General features: G+C 39.2%; 1 protein-coding gene across 1 annotated transcript in view; it reads right to left on the bottom strand.

Annotated features, from left to right (window-relative positions):
* SLCO4C1 (solute carrier organic anion transporter family member 4C1) overlaps nt 1-24,258 on the bottom strand; it is an 84,952-nt gene extending 60,694 nt beyond the window's left edge. Inside the window, exons 1-2 of the mRNA XM_027545527.1 lie at nt 23,830-24,258; nt 18,645-18,908 (exon numbers count right to left, since the gene is read on the bottom strand). Coding sequence (XP_027401328.1) covers nt 18,645-18,908; nt 23,830-24,151 — 586 coding nt within the window. The 5' untranslated portion in view covers nt 24,152-24,258. The remainder of the gene's footprint in view (nt 1-18,644; nt 18,909-23,829) is intronic.
* Between the last annotated feature and the right edge of the window lie 237 nt (nt 24,259-24,495).

Below are 24,495 nucleotides of genomic sequence, written 5' to 3'. Positions count from 1 at the left end.
CCCCTGGAGAAGGAAATGGCAACCCACTCCAGTATGCTTGCCTGGGAAATCCCATGGACAGAGAAGCTTGGCAGGCTACAGTGAAGCTTGGCAGGCTACAGTCCATGGGATTGCAAAAGATTCCAATGTGACTTAGCGACTAAATGGCAACAACATTAGCACAATCTCACTTCAAAACAACAGCCAGTTGCAAGGATGAGCTTAAATCAAAATATTTGTTGTTAAGAGTCGTTAGAATATGTGTATATTTTTATATATGAGTTAAGGTTGCAGTAGGGCACAGATAAAAGAGATAACAAGCAAATTTAAGATTTTTGTATGGATGCTTTACGAGTGAATTTTTTTTTTACAGAGGCAGTTAAAGGAAGAAACACTGGGTGCAACTGGGCAATTACTGAAATTGCAGCAATGTGGCCTTAGGCAGAGACACATAGCAACTTTCAACCGGGAAAATAAGCAGGAGAACCCCTCCTTCCCCACATGCAAACTCCCAGTGGCTGAATCCAACTAGAAGCCACATGACAATATAGTCCATGTGGCTTATTCTAATAAATCAGACAGCTGACAAGCTTGGTAATTCTCCTTTCTGTAATCACTTCTATCATCCAGGCTGTTTCCTTACCACCTGCCTGTCTCTCAGTTGATGAGGGATTTTACAGTCTTTATAAGTCTTCAGCTGTTCTCGATTAGGTTGCCACAGGGCTCCTTTTTTTTTTTAATGAAAAGTATCAGTATATTTTTATTTATTATTTTATTATAATTAATGTAAGCATCTGATGCCAAAGAAGTGAAAGTGATTTAACAAACTCAGAATTTTGGCACATCCATGAAATTTCCATTTTATTTATAGCTTTAAATCGCATTAGTTCAAATGCATTTCTCTACAACTATTTCAACATAGCTACTTCAGAACTATTTCGGTCATCCTTATCAGTTGACTTTACCAAAGACTCTGAATCTAAAATAAACATAAAATTTCCAATCGGTAACGTTTCATTACAAATGGGGTAAGTCACAAGTTGATGGCTGGGGCTGTTAATTTCCAATAAGACATTCTTTTGACATGTTTCTTCTGATACCCCTAGTATAAATGAGAACCTTCAGAAAACCAAAGGGCAGAACCAAGGTACATTAAAGAAGCCTCTGCAGCTTAAGCTTCCCACAGTCCTAGACCCCTGAGAGACGCAAGGCAAAGCATCTTTCCAGCACAGTAAGTGGGTTTCCAATATTTCCATGTGGTCAGGCTTTCAGAGACAGACACTTAGGCATATCATGAGGATATACCATCTTGGCTCTGGTTTCCTTATCTATGCCAGAAGAGGTTAATACCCATCCAAGTCCAAAGGTGGAAGAACACATAAACAGATACGGTAATCGGCTACAGCTGACTGTAAAAGCACAGGCTGGTGCCAGCGCAGCCCTATGGCAAGTTTTCCTCCACACAGCCCAAGTAAAACAGTCCTGCTGAAGATAAACGGAACAAGGACAGTCAGTGCACAGAGAGACAGAAACCTTCTTCCCCACCACTCTGACCTTTTAAAAGGTAGATAGTACTTAGCATATTGACTTGTGTGTGCTGCTTTTAAATATGATCTAATGCTGCTCCACTTCTTCTTGCTTCTATTCTGATGTGTCATCCCAGTTGCCTATGGTATCATATTAGGAACCCCATCAGTAATTGCATAGGCTATTCCTAACTCTTCATTCATCAATTCATTAATGCTTCATTGAGCGGCTTATTGGAGAGAGGACACAACGGGAACTGCAGCAATGCCTGGTCCAAGATGCAGGGCTGTTTCTCCATCCTCTCGCTCCCGTCTGTGGAGGGCCGGACCCCTAAGCGAGCAGACACTTTGGGGAGACCACCGCGGATAGCGGCACATGTCCCTCAGCAGGGCTGCAGCGGCCAGCCGGCCACACATTATGCTCAGCAAGGTCTGGCAGCCCGCAAGCGGGCTCTGTGCACAGTCGGCCACATTCCACGGGTGTTCTTTTAACAAGTACTATTGGGTATATGAGAGTTGCACTATAAAGAAAGCTGAGACCGAAGAATTGATGCTTTTGAACTGTGGTGTTGGAGAAGACTCTTGAGAGTCGCTCGGACTGCAAGGAGATCCAACCAGTCCATCCTAAAGGAGATCAGTCCTGGGTGTTCATTGGAAGGACTGATGTTGAAGCTGAAACTCCAATACTTTGGCCACCTGGTGCAAAGAGCTGACTCATTTGAAAAGACCCTGATGCTGAGAAAGGTTGAAGGTGGGAGGAGAAGGGGACAACAGAGGATGAGATGGCTGGATGGCATCACCAACTCGATGGATGTGAGTTTGAGTAAGCTCCATGAGTTGGTGATGGGCAGGGAGACCTGGCGTGCTGCACTCCATGGGGTTGCAAAGAGTAGGACACAACAGAGCGACTGAACTGACTGGGTACAGGGATATTAACAGGAACCCTCAGTCCAAAATACACTCTGCCTTGCCAGTGATTAAAAACAACCCAATTTCCCTTCTTAACAAGGATCCATCACTTCTGCAAATTCAGTGGTCATCTTCTCTACCTGTTGATTATTTAGTATGAAGACTAAGGCTGGAAACAAATTCTGTAAGTGGATATTTAGGTACAGAACTAAAAGGCTCCAACCCACTGCCACTCCCTAGTCCAGTACCCTATGTATGCTGGCTATGGAGGTCCCAGCAACACAGAATGCATTCTGCCTCACTTAATGAATATACCATGTTCTGTAGAGAAGGAAATTTTATTCTTCAAGTTATAAGAAAACAGACACTATTCTACCAAGTCAGAGACTTCTGGGTGTTGGGGTACATAGTAAGACACACAAGTGAATTTCATGAGCAGAAGTCTGTTACTGTAATTCTGCTGCAAATGAATTTCTTCATCAGAAGTGATGCAACTTCTTCAGAAGTTAGCTATAATAATGAATTGAGTAAGTTCTAACAACATTGAGTGTTGCTAGAAGCATCACAAGTGGTAAAAATAAATTCATGTCTAGAATATGTATTTGTCTTAGGAGGACAAACTGCAACCAGGATAGATATACTCTGGCTCTCCTGGGGTATATTGGTTGCCCTAGGGAATGTTACCAAATCACTGCTCTCAGGACTAGATCCTGAAGTTGGTAAATTGGGTAATGCATCTGCAATACAGGAGTTAGACCAGTCTATGAGGAGGGAAAAATCATTTTGAACCCATGTTTAGCTTCCTTCTATACTATGTGGTCATTTTTAATATGGGTCAATTCCACAAAAAGCACAGTGACTGGGGAAAAACACTGACTGACACTCACTGGACAGACCATATTTTCTTCCTGATTGAGAGTGTCTTCTACAAAGGATGCCCTCAAGTTAACAAGTGGCAAAAAACACCTTTACATTCTAGGCTTCAGATTCAGCATCAGTCCTTCCAATGAATATTCAGGATTGATTTCCTTTAGGACTGACTGGTTTGAACTCCCTGCTGTCCAAGGGACTCTCAAGAGTCTCCTCCAACCCCACAGTTCGAAAGCATCAATTCTTGGGCACTCAGCCTTCTATTTGATCCAACTCTCACATCTGTACATGACTACTGGAAAAACAATAGCTTTGACTAAAGATACCTTTGCCATCAAAGTAATGTCTCTGATCTTTATTAATAATATGCTGTCTAGGTTTGTCATAGCTTTCCTTCCAAGGAGCAAGCATCTTTTAACTTCATGGCTGCAGTCTACTATACATGTGTATTAACTCATAGCATACTATTAAAATTACCTTGTTAACAACTTTCATTTTTGTTTTGTTTTGTTTTCAAGCTTCTGACTGGCCAGCTTATCTATTAGAGTGTTGTGCATGGAAGAGTTAGTTGCTCAGTCATGTCCAACTCTTTTGTGACCCCATGGACTGTAGCCCACCAGACTCCTCTGTCCATGGGATTTTCCAGGCAAAAATACTGGAGTGGGTTGCCATTTTCTTCTCCAGGGGATCCTCCTGACCCAGGGATTAAACCTGGGTCTCCCACACTGCAGGAAGATTCTTTACTGTCTGAGCCACAAGGGAAGCCCAGACTGTTGTGTGTGAATCAATGAAAATCTGTACCTCAGGCCTTCTCTCCTATCAAAACAGAATTTCCACAGACGATTGGCTTTTAGGGACATGCCTGAGTGGGATTTCTCTACAAAATGTTCACCTTTGGTAGGTGCCAGCAAAAACCCTTTGTAAGCCAGGCTACACCTTTTCCTGCTCTGTTAGCCAGTCACCAGGAACTCTGTGAGATCCTTGTAATGAGGACATCTGGGGTTTTGTAGTAAAACCATGCTAACTCCTGCCTATAACAACCTTTCTCCATTGGAAAAGAGGGAAGTGCAAGTCAATAAAAAACAAGTAGGCTAGTAGCATGAGATATATGCCTATAGTTACTTGCATCTTTCAAATTTATTTTCATCTACCATTTCATTTAAAAACAAAATGTCCAACTTTCACATGTCTAATTTTATGATTTGTTCCCTTGTAGCTAAGCTAGTAAAGAATCTGCCTGCAACGGTGGAAACCCAAGTTCAATCCTGGGTCTGGAAGATCCCCTGGAGAAGGAAATGGCAACCCACCGCAGTATTCTTGCCTGGAGAATCCCCTGGACACAGGGGCCTGGTAGGCTACAGTCCACAGGGTCACAGAGTCAGACACGTCTGAGCAACTAAACCACCACCACCACAGTAGTAACATACTTTATGATGAGGAGTTCAGGTTGCACAGTGATCCTAATCCTGTTTATGTCTAATATACCAGCACTGAGGAGCAAACCAATGGTTGCTTTTCAAAAGAATAATGTAGGCAAAAAAGCTTAGCCTTACTAAAAAAAACCCAGGGGTCCTCCCTGTGAAGACTTGCCAGAGGCTTCCTATATCTTCCCAGTCTGCCATCAGTTCAGTTCAGTTCAGTCACTCTGTCGTATCTGACTCTTTACGACCCCATGGACTGCAACACACCAGGCCTCCCTGCCCATCACCAAATGCTGAAGCTTACTTAAACTCAGGCCCATCGCATCGGTGATGCCATCCAATCATCTCATCCTCTGTCGCCCCTTCTCCTCCTGCCTTCAATCTTTCTCAGCATCAGGGTCTTTTCTAAGGAATCAGTTCTTCCCATCAGGTGGCCAAAGTATTTGGAGCTTCAGCTTCAGGTATGGCCAACGGGTATGGACAATATTTATGACAGTGTTCTTTGGACAGTCTGCCATAAACAGTCATAAACATTGTCCATACCTGCTGCAAGAACTTTATCACGTTCCAGAACTCAGAAGGCCTTTGAGCAATACAGGTCAATTAAAATAGACTGTGGAGTAGATAAAACCATGGCCCCACTTGCTGTTAATAGCACTGAATGGATTAAGGTGACCCCAAGCAAAATACATCCCATGACATTTGTTTTAAAACCTACTTGTTTTAATGACCTGAACTTCAAGCAAATACTTTTAATTGGAAAATAAGGCTCAGGGAAAAGTGCCAAAGGATTTGACTCTTCCTTACTCTGATAAGCTTAACTAAGTCCAAAGAGACAAGACACAATGAAAAACTTAGAGTGTGATTATTGGCACATAAACCTGAATCATGTGAAATGATTTTCTTGGGCTCCAAAATCACTGCAGATCGTGACTGAAGCCATTAAAAGACACTTGCTCCTTGGAAGAAAAGCCATGACAAAACTAGAAACCATATTAAAAAGCAGAGACATTATTTTGCCAACAAAGGTCTGTATAGTCAAAACTATGATTTTTCCAGTAGTCATATATGGATGTGAGTTGGACCATAAAGAAGGCTGAGGGCCAAAGAATTGATGCTTTTGAACCGTGGTGCTGGAGAAGACTTTTGAGAGTCACCTGGACTGCAAGGAGATCAAACCAGTCAATCCTGAAGGAAATCAATCCTGAATAATCACTGAAGGGCCTGATGCTGAAGCTGAAGCTCCAATACTTTGGCCACCTGATCCAAGAGCTGACTCACTGGAAAAGACCCTGTTGCTGGGAAAGATTGAAGGCAGAAGGAGAAGGAGACGACAGAGGACAAGATGGGTGGATGGCATCACCGACTCAATGGACATGAGTTTGAGAAAGCTCTGGGAGATGGTGAAGGACAGGAAAGCCTGGCGTGCTGCAGTCCATGGGGTCACAGAGAGTTGGACATGACTGAGGGACTAAACAATAACAATACCTGAATCAATTAGTTTCTGAACCATCTACACTATTAAATGAACCATTAGCCTCTTCCAGGAGAGATTGTGACTGAATAAATATTAAAATGACCCTCAGTTCCCTAATTTTTATAGGCAAGAAACAGGCTAATACAACTTTTAAGCATCCAAATATAGCCAGGGATAATTATAAAACAGGACCAACAGAGAAAAATGAATTGTAAAGCCCCTCCCAAGAAGCTGGAGGAGAGTTTACTCAAGGAACAAGCATGACAGCTTCCCAGTGGGATTTCAGGATTTCTCTGAACCAGTGACTCCTGGAGTGCAGTCAACATTGCAGTCTATGGGGTTGCAAAGAATCAGACAGGTCTGAACAACTAAACAATGAACAACAAACTGGTAATGATTATTGTGGCAAGTACATTAGTTTCACATTTCTGTTTTTAAAATGTAAACAGAATGTTAACTGGAAATACAAAGAAGAGTCAAATAAATAATACAAATATAAAGAGTCATATCAACTCAAGATGTATCACAGATTTAAATGGAAAATGGAAAACGATAAACAGACTGGCTCCAAATTGGGAAAGGAGTACGTCAAGGCTGTATATTGCCACCCTGTTTATTTAACTTATACGCAGAGTATATCATGTGAAATGCCAGGCTGGATGAAGCTCAAGCTGGAATCAAGACTGCCAGGAGAAGTATCAATAACGTCAGATATGCAGATGATACCACCCTAATGGCAGAAAGCAAAGAGGAACTAAAGAGTCTTTTGATGAAAGTGAAAGAGGAGAGTGAAAAAAGTGGAATAAAATTCAACATTCAAAAAAATAAGATCATGACATCCGGTCCCATTACTTCATGGCAAATAGAAAGGGAAGCAATGGAAACAGAGACAGACTATTTTCTTGGGCTCCAAAAGCACTGCAGTTGGTGACTGCAGCCATGAAATTAAGACAGTTGCTCCTTAGAAGAAAAATTATGACCAACCTAGACAGCATATTAAAAACCACAGACATTACTTTGCTGACAAAGGTCCCTCTAGTCAAAGCTATGGTTTTTCCAGTAGTCACGGATGGATGTGAGAGCTGGACTATATAAACAGCTGAGCACCAAAGAATTGATGCTTCAGAACTGTGGTGTTGGAGAAGACTCCTGAGAGTCCCTTATACTGCAAGGAGATCCAACCAGTCCATCCTAAAAGAAGTAAGTCCTGAATATTCATTGGAAGGACTGATGAAGCTTCAGTACTTTGGCCACCTGATGCAAAGAACTGACTCCTTAGAAAAGACCCTGATGCTGGGAAAGATTGAAGGCAGGAGGAGAAGGGGATGACAGAGGATGAGATGGTTGGATGGCATCACCAACTCAATGGACATGAGTTTGAGTGAACTCCGAGAGTTGGCGATGTACAGGGAAGCCTGGCGTGCTGCAGTCCACGGGGTTGCAGAGTCAGACACAACTGAGCAACTGAACTGAACTGAACTGATAAACTTTTTGAAGAAAAGAAATAGAAAACCTTTGAGATCAAGGACTAGGAAACGAGTTCTTAGGCTTGACAACAAAAGGAAAAAGAGAGACACTGAATTTCACTCAAATCAAAATTTTTTGCTCTGTGAAAATCTCTGTTAACGATGTTGAAAAGGATAAGCTACAGACAAGATGAGAATATTTGCAACCTACCTATGTGACAAAGATCTAGTACTTGAAATACATAAGTAACTTTCAAAACTCTACAGTAAAAAAAAAAAAAAAACAATCTAGTTAGAACATGGGCGAAAAATAAAAAAGATATTACATGAAGGACAAACAGATGGCAAAAGAGCACAAGCAAAGATGCTCAACATCATTAGCCATTAGGGAAATGCAGATTACAAGCAGAACAAGATTTCACTACAACCTATCAAAATGGGTAAAATAAAAAATACTGAGGGGGAATTCCCTAGTGGTCCAGTGGCTAGGACTCCATGCTCCCAATTCAGGGGGCCTGGTTTCCATTTTTTTTCAGGAACTAGATCCCACATGCCCCAATTAAAGAGCTCACATGCTGCAACTAAAAATTACTGCATGTCACAACAAAGATTGAATATCTCATGTGCAGCAACTAAGATCCAGCACAGCTAAATAAATAAAAATAAATACTAAAAAAAAAAAACTTTTAAAGTAATGACAGCAAGAAATGTTGGCAAGGACGTAGATAAACTGGATCATTCATACATTGCCAATGGTACTGTCACTCTGGAAAACAGTAATAAACTAAGCAGAGAACTATCATACGACGCATCAGATTTACTCCGAGGTGTCCATCCCAGAGAATGAAAAGTATGTTCATCCGTATACAAATGCTTATAACTTAACTTGGGACAGCCAAAAAAACTAAGATCAACTCAAATGCCCTTTAGCAGATAAATGGTTGAACAAAACATGGTAAATCCATACCATGAAAAACTTATTAATTAGCAATAAAAAGGAAAGAGTAATTAATAAACTCAACCCTGATGAGTCTTTACAGAATTATTCTGAATGAAAAAAGTCAATTTCAAAATGTTAAGAACTGTATAACTACCAAAGTATAGTACAATTTTTAAACATAAAAATGTTATGAGATGCTTTATTATGGAAAAGTTTTAAACTGTAATTATTTAGCTCTGTGAGAATGGTTAATATATATAATTGAATATGGTACAAGAACAAGAATGCTCATACATTGTAAACTATGAAAAATATTATACTAACTCTATAAGAGACATACACAATAAAAATATTAAGACAATCCCAAAGTTGCTCTCTTGAGGAAAGAATAATAATGAATTTTTTTCCCCTCTTTCTACTGTCTAGTTTTACTCAAACTGTCTGCCATGACCAATAGAACTTTTCTAACGAGAAAAATAAAATGCATTAATAAAAATCACAACAAAGGAGGGTCAGTTAAATAGATTATCTATAAAATGAAACAATATAAAAGCATAAATATTCTTCATTTTGTCTTTTTAATATTTACAATATCCCACATATATTCTAAGTTAAAGAATAGATACCCATAAGTTCAAAATATTGTTTCCTTAGAATGTGCATTGGTATATATATGTGAAAATGTGATAAAAAGATATATGAATATGTATAAAGGTTAGTAAGAAGGTATGAGAATATATTAATGACTCAGTTCAGTTCAGTTGCTCAGTAGTGTCTGACTCTTTGCCACCCCATGGACTGCAGCACACCAGGCTTCCCTGTCCATCACCAACTCCTGGAGCTTACTCAAATTCATGTCCATCGAGTCAGTGATACCATCCAGCCATCCAATGACTATGGATGGATCCAATGACTATGGTATTAATGACTATGTAATGTAAAAGTGCAATTCTGCATAACTACTTGTGAATACACATATGAATATGTATATACATTAAAAGGCTGAACTACTGATAGTGTGCTATCTAGGATGTGTTATCTTGCAGACTTACTTCCTTTTATTCCATATATTCTAGTTTTTCCCCTTTTATATCATTTTTTTAAAATTTTTCTATCTTCTGATTGGCTGCCAAAGGGACATATCATATTCAAAATTAGGAAAAATTTAAAACTATTTAGAAAGAGGTACCTTGGCTATTTAAAAGGCAATATTTTAGTATGTTATACTGAGTAGCCCCAATTAATTTAGCTACGGCAAATCAAATTTCGCCAGACTTTTGGATATGCTGATATCAAATGGCACTTACAAAAACATATGTATCAGACTGAAAGATTTTTAGTTGTCCATATTGTAACTACCATTGATAATAACTAAAACAAACCAAGAAAGGCAGTTTTTTACATTAAAATAGCTGTTAATTAGCATGAACAGAATTTTTATTCATTACTATTATTTGATGAGAACTTACCAATACCAGGCACTGCCTTAGCACTGTGTGTAATTTCCTATGAAGTAGCAGTTACTACTACCATCATGATTTATAGTTGAAAAAAACCTGTGCAGGATCACACAGCTCTATCATCCAGTGCTCGAGCAAAAATTTAAACTGTTTTGTCTGACCTTAATATCCCTGTTATACTACTGATACTTTCATTCAATGTAATGTGCTAATACCACTAAAATAAAAGAAAAAATACAGTAAAACACACTGGTTAATTTGTGCATTTTTAAGAACTAGTGACCAAGAAAATTGAATTTCCTCATTTTTTTCTCACCACAATTTTTACCAACCATTCTGAGGAAGCTACAAAAAGCATTGCTTAATCATTACCTCCCATACATTACATCTGGTTAGACACAACTATGCCTATGGTCCGCTTGAATGCCCTACCAGACATTTCCTTTTATTTCACACATGAAGATAACTAAGGGTAATCACTATTACAGTCTATCCAAAAACATCTGACATTTTGGTATCACTTTAGAAGTACAGTAGATAGTGAAATCAATATTTTAGCAAGCAATTTAAGATGAAAGCCAAAAATTTAATATCAATGCATTTCGCTTCTATTTCTGAATATGCTTCTCATTTTAGCTTCCTTTTTCATGTTGCAAATTTTTAAGATACCAAATCTTACCCATAAAAGTCATTTATGGCAAATAATCTTTGACTCTGATAACTTATAATTCTTTCCAACTCAGTGGCCAAAAGAAGGGAAAATTATTCTTTATGGAGTAATTTTGGGTTCCATAAGGCCAAGCTAACAGAAAATGTGAACAGAGAATCCCAGACTGCCTTTATCTGCCGTAACCTACTCTTACTGCCTTCTGTGAAAGGACAAGGCATCAGACTCCTAACATGCCTCTTCTGAAGGGGTCCAGTCATTCATTTATATGTCTGATAACAAACATTTCTCAGGTACCTACTATGCATCATATGCTGTTATAGGTGCTGGCCATAATGAAGTTTCTAAATCCAATAATCTGGAGGAGAAAATGTAAAGTGAATAGTGGAAGCAGGGTAAAAGGGACAAGCATATCCATGGAGTTCTTTGGTCAATAAGTTCAGAACCATATATTTCATATACCCTAACCAAAGAGTCACACAATGCATTCACTTTTACAGTGATACAATAAGGCACGTCTTCAGCATTCATCTTTTCTCAAACTCATTGAACTAGAGGAATCCATGCTTAACATATCCCTGATACCATCAGAAACTCGGCTTGGCAGATCATATTTTGGTAAATGTAGCAACATTACTGTCTCTTGTTCAAGACCACGAACTTTAAAATTTGTATCTGTCTGCAAACTATAACTGTGGGCAGAATTGAGTTTGTGCTAACATCTCATTGACACATGCCTCCCTACTTATTTTTCTCTGTGAGTTTCCTCTATTTCAGAAGTTAGGTCATGTGAATTTCAACAAAACTGGCTACATTAAAGTAGGTAGTATTTCCTTATGCTTGTGAAACTCCTGTTTTAAAGGAAAATATAAAGCAATAATCCTGAAATGAAAAGAAACATTTATTTCTATGTCCACAGTTGATACTACTAAATAAGGAAATTCTAAACTGGACAAGTATTTCCCAAAATGGACTTCTAAAATAACCAGGGTAATTTTTAAAAACATAAATTCCTGAGTTTCACTTCTTGAATTAGAATTAGGATCTCCACAGGGCATTAAATAAGGGTACCAACCGTCTAGGATAATTCATATTATCAAGACCATGAACTTTAAAATGTGTATATGTCTGCAAACTATAACTGTGAGCAGAATTGAGTTTGTGCTATTATCTCATTGACACATGCCTCCCTACTTATTTTTCTCTGTGAGTTTCTTCTATTTCAGAAGTTAGGTCATGTGAATTTCAACAAAATTGGCTACATTAAGGTAGGTAATCTGGGAAACAGTAAAAACAGTGATGTTAAAAACAATGATAGGTTCTTCTACAGCACTGAATACCCCTAAAGTTAGCTCTAGCTCTTTTACTGTTGTATATTAAATTTAAAGATCATTTTAAATAATTCACTTTATTACACTAGTATATATTTTAACCTAAGAAACCACCTGCCCTCTTTATTGCATTATAGTAAAATTTAAATCTAAGAAAAATCAAAGTGATTTTCATAAGAAAGAAGCAATATAAAGAAGGAGGAACACCCAGAGACCAAGCAAAATTAAAGCGTCCTGTATTTCACTGAAAAACTCTAAGATTTTTGGCCCTCTGTCTTTTCCATTCTAGGCAAGAATTCCATATTCAAAAAAAAAAAGCTTTAAGAACACAAGACAAAAACAAAACAGTAATTAAAAATTAAGTCCAATCTTGAGTCCTGCTCTAATCATTTTCCTAATTCAACATTTTTAGTTAGTCAGCCTGTGCAACTAAAGTCCTTTGATGCAAAATGCTCCCTGAAATACCATTTCTAAAACATTAGAAATTTAGTGATTAAGCAAATGGGAAGTGTTGAGAGCTATATATATATATATATATATATTTTTTTTTTTAGAGAAAAGGATATGAAAGAGAAACAAGAAAACAATACAACTTAAGAAAATGTATCCAACTATTGATCAATAGAGAAAAACAGCTTTACTGGATTTAGTAATTAGTTCTCTATAATTCTTAAGTGTTTACAAATGACTCCTGTCACAAAGTCTCAAAGACAAGAAAAGATTATTTTATTTACCAGCATTAAATTAACACTCATCCAAAGGAAATTAAAACGTGTTTGGATGAAGACAAAATGTTATGTGGCAAAGTTTTGATTATTTATTGCATTTTAACAATATTTAAAAGCTATATTAAAATATGTTATGTTCTGTTGTTGGTCTGACCCAGGTCTTGTGCACAGCAGGCAGACACTTTACTGTCTGAGCCACCAGGGAAGCCAAAAATACAGCAAAAATGAGTGGCGAATATGATTTACTTGAAAATGGTTTATGACATTATTCTATTCTCAGGTTAACATATAAAGAAATCAGCCCTTAGAAGCATTTATTTCCCTAAAATTAATTCTTCCTTTTTTGTGTGTTTGTCTTTCCTTTTTTTTTGAAATTAATTCTTCCTTTTTTCTTGTGTTTGTCCAATAACAACAAGTAAAACTTCTCTTTGATAAATGTTATTTTTTCCATTCAAAGTTAGATAATTGCCTCTAACCCTTCAGTTCAGTTCAGTTCAGTTCTAACCCTTATGTCTCCACTAAAATTTTCTTTAAGAAAATAATTTCCCAAACCTACTTAAATTTATTTTTTATAGAATAGAAAATTCAAGCTGTTTCCAAACACTTTTCTTCCTTTTTTGCTAATTCTTAACCTCCTTTTGTGTTATTCTCACACCTGTGGAAATTATACATGCTTATCATATTTCATATTTTGTTTTCTTCTACTTACCAATTATATTACATTACTTTAATCTCCTCTTACAGAGAGTATTTCATCCAAACTGCTGTTTGGTTTCCCTCAAGTTCAAAACAATACCAACAAAAAAAGCATACAAAGGAATATATTCATTTTCTCAATGTTGGTTTCAAATTAACTTAAAATGACATGTATGATTCAAATAATATGATTTCTTAATGGTATACTCTTTAGGTTATTTATTTAAAATTACCTAAGAAGATTATACATTTCCTTCTAATTTATTTCCAAAAGCTTTCAAATTCATTTGTTTTCCTTTTCTCACTTAAATCTCCAGTTTTTTTTCAACATTCTCCTTAGAGTTGGATAAATAACTCAGATTTGTGGTTACACGATCCTGTATTTACAAAAGTGGATTAATTCACTTGAGCAGACAAGTTAGTGCAGACCATTAAAACTGGCTATCTGTTACAGATGGCCCAAAAGCACACAAAAGGATGGTCAACAACACTAACTAGTATACAGATGCAAATTAAATCTACAATGAGGTATTACCACTCGCAGTTCAGAATAGTCATCATCAACAAATTTACAAACAATAAATACTGGAGAGGGTGTGGAGAAAAGGGAACCCTCCTACACTGTTCACGGCAATGTAAATTGGTAAAGCCACTATGGAGAACATGGAGGTTCCTTAAGAAACTAACAACAGAACTACCATATAATCCAGCAATCCTACTTCTGGACGTATCTATGGAGAAAACTATAATTCAAAAATAGACATCTACTCCAATGTTCAAAGCAACACTGTTTACAATAGAAAGGACATGGAAGCAACCTAAATGTCCATTGACAGAGGAATGGATAAAGATGTGGTACGTGTGTACAATGGAATATTACTCAGCCACAAAAAAGAACAAAATAACACCATTTGCAACAACATGGATGGACCTAGATACTGTCATACTGAGTGAAGTAAGTCAGAGAAAGAAATATCATTTGATATTACTTACTTGTGGAATCTAAAAAAATGGTACAGATGAGCCTATTTACAAAACAGAAATAGTCACAGATGTAGAAAACAAACTTATGGTTACCAAGGGGCTTCTCTGACAAATCAGTTGGTAAAGAATCCACCCGCAATGAGGGAGAACTGGATTAGATCCCTGGGTTGGGAAGATCCCCTGGAGAAGGGAAAGGCTACCCACTCCAGTATTCTGGCCTGGAGAATTCCATGGACTGTATAGTTCATGGGGTTGCAAAGAGTCAGACACAACTGAGCAACTTTCACAAGGGAGAAGGGGGAAGGGATAAGTTTGGAGACTGGAACCGACATATACACACTGCTATATATAAAATAGGTAACTAATAAGGACCTACTGTATAGCACAGGAAACTCTATTCAATATTCTGTAATGACCTATGTGGTAAAAGAATCTAAAAAAGAGTGGATATATGTAAATGTGGGATTCTCTGGTGGCTCAGACAGTGAAGAATCTGCTGACAGGAGACCTGGGTTCAATCCCTGGGTCAGAAAGACCCCCAGAGAAGGGAATGGCAACCCACTCCAGTATTCTTGCTTGGAGAATTCCATGGGTAAAGGATCCTGGCGGGCTATAGTCCATGGGGTCGCAAAGAGTCAGACACACTGAAAACTCACACACACACATACATGCTCCACCTTGCTGTACAGCAGAAACTAACACAACATTGCAAATCAACTTTAATAAAAATTAAAATAAAACTGGCTATATGAACTTAGGGAAGAAATGGCATAATTTCTTAAAAATGTTGTAATTATTTTATATACTTAATTAACCACCAGTAATAAATAAAAAATTTTAAAAACCTAAACAAAGCATAAAAACTAGTATTAATTTTAGCTGTTATTGACCACCTATGAAATCACCAGAAATTCACTTCACCTATTTTCCTAGGGGGTGTGTATGTGTGTGTGTGTGTGTGTGTGTGTGTGTGTGTGTGTGTGTGTTAGTCACTCAGTTGTATCTGACTTTTTGCAACCCCATGGATTGTAGCCCGCCAGGCTCCTCTGTCCATGGAATTCTTCAGGCAAGAATACTCCAGTGGGTTGCCATTTCCTTCTCCAGGGGATCTTCTCATTCCAGGGATAGAATCCAGGTCTTCTGAATTGCAGGTGGATTCTTTACCATCTGAGACACAAGGGAAGCCCTGTCCTAAGGTTCTTCATGGTAAAAGAAGGGATTCACAACTTCTAACATTCTTTCTATTTGCAAGTGTCCAGTTTCCTTTACATATATAATGTAATTTCAACCCTGAGTTTTTTATCTGTTACATTGTAAACACCTCCACTTACACCAAACACAGCCCAGTGACATTTCTATTAAGGAAAAGTTTCAGGAAAAAAAGAATGTAAAAATTTCAAAATAGCAACCAGGCATTTTTCATATATTGACTGCGGAAGAGTAACTGGTATATTCTTTCCTAAAAGTCAGTGTGACATTACCTATCAAAAATTAGAATAAGGAAGCCCTTCTAACCAGTGTTTTCATTTCTAGGAATGAAGACTAAAGAATGACTTGAACATTTACATAAACATTCATGTCTAGAGAGATATATTGCAACACTGGATATATAGTATGCAGTTCATACTTAAGTCCAAACCTGAATTCTTGATTTGCACTCCCAATTCTGTTCTACCCAGTCTTCCACACAAGAGTAAATGGCTCTAGTTGGCCAAACCAAATATGAAGGAGTCATTATCCATTCTTTCTTCACAATCAATCCACTATAAAGACCCATCTCTTTTTCCTCCAAAGCAGATTGAAAATCAATCACTCCTCTAAATTTCTACTGTTACCAATCCCACCCCAACCACCTTTATTGCTCACCTGAACTATAGTGAAAATCTCCTGGGTGATTTTCTCACAAATACTCTTGTCCCTCAGAACAACAGACGCCAAATGATCATTTAAAAACATAAATAAGATCATGTAATCCCCTGTGTAAAACTCTCTCATGAATTCCCACTGCATTTAAAGACAAATCCAAATGACTCACGCTGTGGTCTGCCTGCCTCTCAAGTTTATCTCAGCTACTTTCTCCCTACCTTTGAGAATGCTGGCCAAAATTGACACTTCCTAAAATCTACCAAGCTGTCTCCTGCTCCAAAGCCTGCAATCATTTTTTCTCCTGCCTGGAAATCATCTTTCAGGACTGGCTCCTCATTATCCAGTTTTTATCACAATAGCCTTCCCTTGCCCATGTATTTTCCCGTGTGTGCACTATTACTTCATACTATTTCTTCCCTTATACACTCACCTCAATAGTGTTTGTTGCTTTATTTTGTATTTCCTCCCACTAGTATATACAATCCAGAGGGCATGAAACTGTTTCACTGCTATTATTTCGGCATCAGGTAGAGTCCATATCAATAAATATTCATCATACCAATGGCAGAATAAGGGCAAACTGAATTTTTATTTTTATTTTCCATAGAGAAATTGTTATTTAAATTATTAGTAAATTTAGAGTAAAAAATTTACAGCTCCTCCAATTCCTCTACCTAATCTACTTCAACTAAAATCATGGAAAACATCAACATGAATGTGGTGAAAACTTGCATGATATACAATAATGTACTGAAAGTTTATAATCTGGTTTCAAGAACCTTTTTGGCTTCATCTCTGGCCACACACTTCTTAATTTGTGGCAATTTCCCTTTGGGGAATAGAAATTATTCAAACTGGCTGCGACACAACGGGTGTATGGAAGAGAGGAAGCAAAGAAGATGGCTGAGGACAGATCAGGCTTTTGCACTTGGAGCAGGTGTTTATATTTTAGTTCAAAGAGTTAAAGTTGTATACTTTAAGAACAGTAGGGTATCTGATCAACTGGAAAAATGAGGGATTAAAATCCGGACAAAGATCACCACCTAAAGGCTATCAATACAATACTGTTTTTGCTATCACAGAATCAGTTTTGTATTTCTTGTGACAGACAAAAATTCAGCTTTTCCCTTACCATTAGGATATCAAAGATACTATACGAAATCCTGCATGTCTTATTTATAAAACTACTCCCAGAGAAAGTATGTGCAGTTGAGCTAATAAAATTTTATGGAATCTTAGATAATATACTAGAACCCAGTAACTGTTCTTTCTATAGATAACACATTCACCTTATCTCATTCATTTCAAGCTTTATCACCTTTTTAATATATCTTCTCTTGATCCATATACTTGCAAATTCTATTTTTACTTCTAAAATGAAGTTTGCTTACTTAGTATGTACATCCCTAAAACCACACTGTATGATATATATACTTTGTTATTGAAAATACTGTCCTATTGTCAGTCTACAACTGGGAAATAGATCTTGGGAAATGTTAACACTTTAATATGAATCTTCAATATAATACAAATATAAAAATCTTAACTTTTTGAAAATAATGACTGTCATGCAGCAGGCCCCAGTTCCCCTTTCTTCTTACTATAAGCCTTTTTTTCATTTACCTAACCTCTGAAAGCTTCTGATTTTGTGGCTCTCTGATTTTATTTCAATATTTGCTATTAAAAGTCTCAGGAAGGACAAAAATGTCTACTTTCATTTGTACATTTCTCGGGTTCTCCCATAATTGGTTTTCCATTAAAAAAAGATACTTTGGGGGAAAAAAGGAGAAGGAATATAATTAATCAAACTTCCTTTTTCTGAGCCTTTAAATAATGTACTGAGCAGAGCAACACTTTAGGTAACTAAGTTCTGCGTCTCTAAATCAGAGTCAAAAGTGAAACTGGTTTCAGTACTCAGAAAAGGCCCTACTCCTGTAAGTTTCACCTCTCATTCTCAAATCAGGAGTCAACAGGTCCAGGGTGCAGAGCTGTAAGCACAGCACAGAACTAAGGGGAAAAACTAGATCTTAAAGCCCCAGCGAAGCCACACCACCAGCAAAGCAAAAAGGTCATGTTTTTTTTTAAGGAAGATTGTGTATAATATGGGGAATGAGTATTAGAAGATTAAAAACTTGGAGATCCACTGAAGCAATGAACAATGCACAATCTGTCTCAATAATCTCCTGCTCCACACAAATCACATCGTAACAAAGCAGTGAACACTGGAAGACAGCTAAGCCCTTACCCTAAATACCATACAAGTGAGGTGCAGTACAGAGCCAATACAACTTCTTAAAACAAGCAAGAAGGGAACAGAAACTTACCTTCATAAAGAGACCCAAATTGGTATTTTCCACTAAAAAATTTGGGCAGTGAAAACACAAGCGCTCCCAGCCCTAACATAAAGGATGCAAACGCAAGCCATCTGGGTTTGTGTCCTCTTTCACCAATGAACGATACAAATAAAGACAGCAAACAGAAGGCAATGTCATAGCTTGATGATATCAAGCCGGTCAGGGAACTCTGCAGTTCATAGCGCTTCTCGATAGTGGAAATGCTAATATTTACTAGGCCATTCACCACAATACCTAAAAGAGAAAAGAGTAAATTTATGTGCATTATTACAACTTTACCATATAGAGTATGATAATTAACATGACATTACTAAAGTTTGTTCATTTCTATTGATATTTTTAAATGTCCAATTTTAAAAATCTCAACGTTTCAAAACTAAGCAAGCCAAACATATTTCCTTTACAAATCAATTCTCTTTTAAATTATACATTTGTAAATTTTCAGTCATTAAGTAAAGTTGATGTTTATCACATACTGAATTACAGCTAACCATGTTTCTTTAAATACAAAAGAGACTGGTAAAGTCTCATGAAGCTGATTCATTAGAGAGTTTCCAGGTATAGTATATTCCCATGGGCCTCACTTGGAAGACTACAAAACATATAGGTGATTGAGAGGTTAAAAGCTAAAACTGTTCAAATTACTCAATCCTTGACTTAGTCTTAGGAAAGGTGCAATTGAGTTCTCAAACCTCTACCTTCTTCCAGCACTCTTAGAGTCATTAAAGTCATCATTTAAAAGTTCCTGGGGCAAAAACAAACAAACAAAAAGTCTATTTCAATTACTAGCATTCTAAATCATAGGCAACGTGACAGAAAATAACAACTTACACTTCATCTGCTCATTATAACTGTGATTAAAGAATATAAGATAAACAAGAAAAAGCTGAAAATTCAAATCTGACTAACAACAAAAATGTCTAATTAGGATACTGATTATATAGAAGTTTAGATATTACTATGTTGCTGCTGCTGCTAAGTCACTTCAGTTGTGTCCGACTCTGTGCAACCCCATAGACGGCAGCCCACCAGGCTCCCCCGTCCCTGGGATTCTCCAGGCAAGAACACTGGAGTGGGTTGCCATTTCCTTCTCCAATGCATGAAAGTAAAAAAATTACTCAGCCATTAAAAAGAATACATTTGAATCAGTTCTAATGAGGTGGATGAAACTGGAGCCTATTATACAGAGTGAAGTAAGCCAGAAGGAAAAACACCAATACAGTATACTAACGCATATATATGGAATTTAGAAAGATGGTAACAATAACCCGGTGTATGAGACAGCAAAAGAGACACTGATGTATAGAACAGTCTTATGGACTCTGTGGGAGAGGGAGAGGGTGGAAAGATTTGGGAGAATGGCATTGAAACATGTAAAATATCATGTAAGAAACGAGTTGCCAATCCAGGTTCGATGCACGATACTGGATGCTTGGGGCTAGTGCACTGGGATGACCCAGAAGGATGGTATGGGGAGGGAGGAGGGAGGAGGGTTCAGGATGGGGAACACATGCATACCTGTGGCGGATTCATTTTGATATTTGGCAAAACTAATACAATTATGTAAAGTTTAAAAATAAAATAAAATTTTTTTTAAAAAGTGAAAGTGAAGTCTCAGTCATGTCCGACTCTTAGTGACCCCATGGACTGCAGTCCACCAGACTCCTCCATCCATGGGATTTTCCAGGCAAGAGCACTGGAGTGGGGTGCCATTGCCTTCTCCAAGATATTACTATAAAGTGAAAATAAAAAACCATCTAATCAAATTACAAAGTTTCAAACTGATTATTCTTTTTACTTAAGAGGCTACCATGAATTGTTTTCAATCATTAATTAATATAAAGAGTACATCCAAGATATTATCTCTGTAATCTCTTCAAATTTTGCTTTATCAAGACTGTAACTGGGAATATATTGCAAGAAACTTCTTACAAATTTTAAAAGTCCTAACATGATTTTTACTTTCATATCAATTTAATAAATCTATACAGCAATTTATAGCTCTTGATGTTTTAAGATATAATTTCTAAATAGCTAGGAATGACAGATTTATAAGGGGGATAGCTTAGTCGGTAAAGAATCTGCCTGCATGGCAGGAGACCTGGGTTCGATTCCTGGGTCAGGAAGATCCCCTGGAGAAGGAAATGGCAATCCACTCCAGTATTCTTGCCTGGAAAATCCCATGGATAGACGAGCCTGGCAGGCTATAGTCAATGGGGTCACAAGAATCAACAAGACTTGGTGACTAAACCACCACCACCAAGGTTGTCTGAGAATCTGAAAAGTTCCCATCTAAAATCAACTTCCCAACACCCTTGCTATACTGATTAAAAATCAGTCATTAGAATTATTGTTTTTACAGTAAAAAAAAATTTCTGAGAAAGTAAATTTGTAGACTCTTACGGAAAGACAGCATTTTAAGCCTAGGATCCCAAAGTAAATTCTACACTACATAAACTCCAAGAACTTTGCTTTTTTAAAAAAAGAAATCTCATGAAAGGCTACATACTATGTCCACTGTAAATGCACGAAGCTAGGAGGTACATTAGGAAATTAAGTGCTAAGAGAGAGTGAGTAAATGAGTGAAGTCGCTCAGTCGTGTCCGACTCTACGACCCCATGGACTGTAGCCTACAAGGCTCCTCTGTCCATGGAATTTTCCAGGCAAGAGTACTGGAGTGGGTTGCCATTTCCTTCTCCAGGGGATCTTCCCAGACCAAGGATAGAACCTGGGTCTCCCACACTGCAGGAAGACACTTTATAGTCTGAGCCACCAGGAAAGCCAGTGCTAAGAGAAATACTGTTTATTTTTGATAAGTGGCTGGGTTAAGTAAATTCATTTGACAAGCTTTGGCTCTTTTTTCACCAATCACCTATTATAATACTGTATCTTGGAAATGGTATTCCCAAGAATCAAGATTGAGAAACATGATAATGTTTTCAGTCATTCAAACTTAAGCTGAAATAAGAATTTATGGAATCATTTTCATCTCAGATTACACTTCTGAAGTTGGAGATTTCTAGATAGGGTAACTCCAGGCTAAACTTGACACATTTCTCTAAGAATTTCAACAATATTTTATATTAAACATAAAATGATATATTCTGGAATAATATTGCAGTTTCAGAATATGTCTTAAAACACAAGATAAATTTTTACTTGTGAAAGAGTCGGACACGGCTGAGCAACTGAACTTTGCATTTGACCTTAAGACGCTTGGTAATCACTGATTTTGGACAACTAAGGTTAAGATGCTGAGAGAGGGCCAACTTTGGTTGGGACAAGAAAGGTGGAAAAGGAAGCAACTCAAGCACAAAACTGTCCTTCCGAGAAGAGCTGCAGCTGCTTCGCAATCAACAAATATTTACTCAGCACCTAACCTGTGCAAGCAACACTGAGCTGCTTTAAGACAGTGGGGCAGGAATAGGAACAGGTAGAATATATTTCGATTCAGTCTTCTGTTAATCTTAAAAAAGAGCTATTTCAAACCCATTTTTTTTTTCCGATTACATTTCTTTCCATCAGTACTTAATTGCCTTTACAAAAGTTTTAAACTGTGACTCCCCCCCCCCCAGAAAAAATCTACATACTATCAAATTCCAGCTAACTTATTGCATGTCCTTGAAGATGTGCCATTTCAATGTCGCCCTAGCATAAGTTCCATTTCTTTCATTCTCTGCATGCCTTCCTTCGTGAGAATCACTGTCTCTCTGCCTCACTACCTACCCCTCCAATAGAGACTTAGATTGCAACTTCCTGAGGGTATAAACCTGGGCTTTTATCAGTAACTCCTGCTGCTGCTGCTGCTAAGTGGCTTCAGTCGTGTCCGACTCTGTGCGACCCCATAGACGCCAGCCCACCAGGCTCCACCGTCCCTGGGATTCTCCAGGCAAGAGTACTGGAGTGGGTTACCATTTCCTTCTCCAATGCATGAAAGTGAAAAGTGAAAGTGAAGTCGCTCAGTCGTGTCCGACTCTTAGCGACCCCATGGACTGCAGCCTACCAGGCTCCTCCGTCCATGGGATTCTCCAGGCAAGAGTACTGGAGTGGGTTGCCAGTGCCTTCTCCATCAGTAACTCCTAAGAGAATCTAAGAGAGATCCGTGAACAAACAGATACGGGGTTTGAGGTGCCTTAACAGTTCCCTTGTGGCTCAGCTGGTAAAGAATCTGCCAGCAATGCGGGAAACCTGGGTTCAATTTCTGGGTTGGGAAGATCCCTGGAGAAGGGAAAGGCTACCCACTCCAGTATTCTGATATGGAGAATTCCATGGACTTCGACTTCTCAGTCCGTGGGGGTCGCAAAGACCGAGTGACTTTCTCTTCACTTACAGGACTTCCCTGACGGCTCAGACGGTAAGGCGTGTGTCTACAATGTGGGAGACCCAGGTTCGATCCCTGGGTCGGGAAGATCCGCTGGAGAAGGAAATGGCACTCCAGTAGCACTCCAGTACTACTGCCTGGAAAACCCCATGGACAGAGGAGCCTGGTAGACTACAGTCCATGGGAAAGAGTTGGACACGACTGAGTGACTTGACTTACACTTACCAGTTAATAACGCCTGAAGCCTCTGCAGATTTATATTCCCTAGACTCAGGAGAACATCCAATGCTCTCCAATTACACTCACAAAAACCTGAATGCATAGATATGACCAATCCTATGTATGTCCAAAAAGTTTCTCCTTGGCGAACCGCCCTACCTTCAGGTGCACATTTATCCACTCTCTTCCAGAAGCGATGTAAAGACAAATCCCTTTAATAAGTTGTTTTTTTTTGTTTGTCTTTTTGTTGTTGTTGTTTTTTAGCAAAATGCATGCTTTTTGCACCCAGTTCCCGAAGGAGGGCTCCCCTCATTTCCACCTTCTCTGCAGGAAATTGCTAGGCTGGAGGTAGAACACTTAGAAGAGAAAAGAGCTTGCCTGGCAAGTTTTCAATGTTTCGCTGTAAGAGAAGCTAAAAATGCAGAAGCGTGAACCTGGTTGGGTGGCGTCTGTGCGAGCGCTTGCCAGCCCGGAGCCCGGGGACCACCCGCCTCAGGCGCGCAGACCCCCTCACCCCCGGGGCTGGCGGCGCACCTGCCCCCCCTCCTCCTCGCCGGCGCCCCTCGACGCCCCCGGCTCTCCCACCTCCTTCCCGAAGCCGGCGCCGGTCCTCACCTTGCGTGAGGGCCAGGAGGCAGTAGTGAAACAGAAAGCCCCCGGGCGTGTTGCAGCGCTGGAGAGCCCGGGGTTGGAAGCTGCCCCAGCCGCAGGGCCCCTCCTCATACTCAGACAGCGACTCGAGCTCAGAGGCGCCGGGAACCCCCGAGAGCTGAGGCGGCTCCAGGGGCTCCTGAGGCGCGGGCGGCGGCGGCGAGCCCGCGGCCGGGGTGGGCAGGACGGAGATGTCGATGGAAGGCGACGACGCACAGACGCGGCGCGGGGTGTCTGGGCTGGAGGAGACGAAAGCCGGGTTCTCGATGCCTTTGCAGCTCTTCATGATCCGGGCGCGTCCTCCCGACTCCCCGGGGCTGCCGGAGCCGAAAAAAAAAAAAAAAAACAATAATAATAAAAATAAATAAAAAATACACCAAGGTTCCGCTGGGGCTCCTCCTCCGGGCAGGTGGCAGCGCCCCCGCGCGGGGCGAGTCCCCGCCTCCCCGGCGTCCCTCTCAGGGGCTCTGTCTCCGCCGCCGCCGCCGCCGTCGTCGTCGCCGGGAGCTTCCTCAGCTAGCTGGCGGCCGTCGGCCTCGCCCACCTGTGGCCGCCCGCGCGGAGGGAGTCCACGCCTCCCGGGCGTCCCTCTCAAGGGCTCCCGGGCGTCCCTCTCAAGGGCTCCCCGGC

The sequence above is a fragment of the Bos indicus x Bos taurus genome, chromosome 7 (genome assembly GCF_003369695.1).
Source record: "Bos indicus x Bos taurus breed Angus x Brahman F1 hybrid chromosome 7, Bos_hybrid_MaternalHap_v2.0, whole genome shotgun sequence".
In the NCBI taxonomy this organism is placed as follows: Eukaryota; Metazoa; Chordata; class Mammalia; order Artiodactyla; family Bovidae; genus Bos; species Bos indicus x Bos taurus.
Note: the sequence above shows the minus strand (reverse complement) of the source record. Positions and strands in the feature narration are given on the sequence as shown.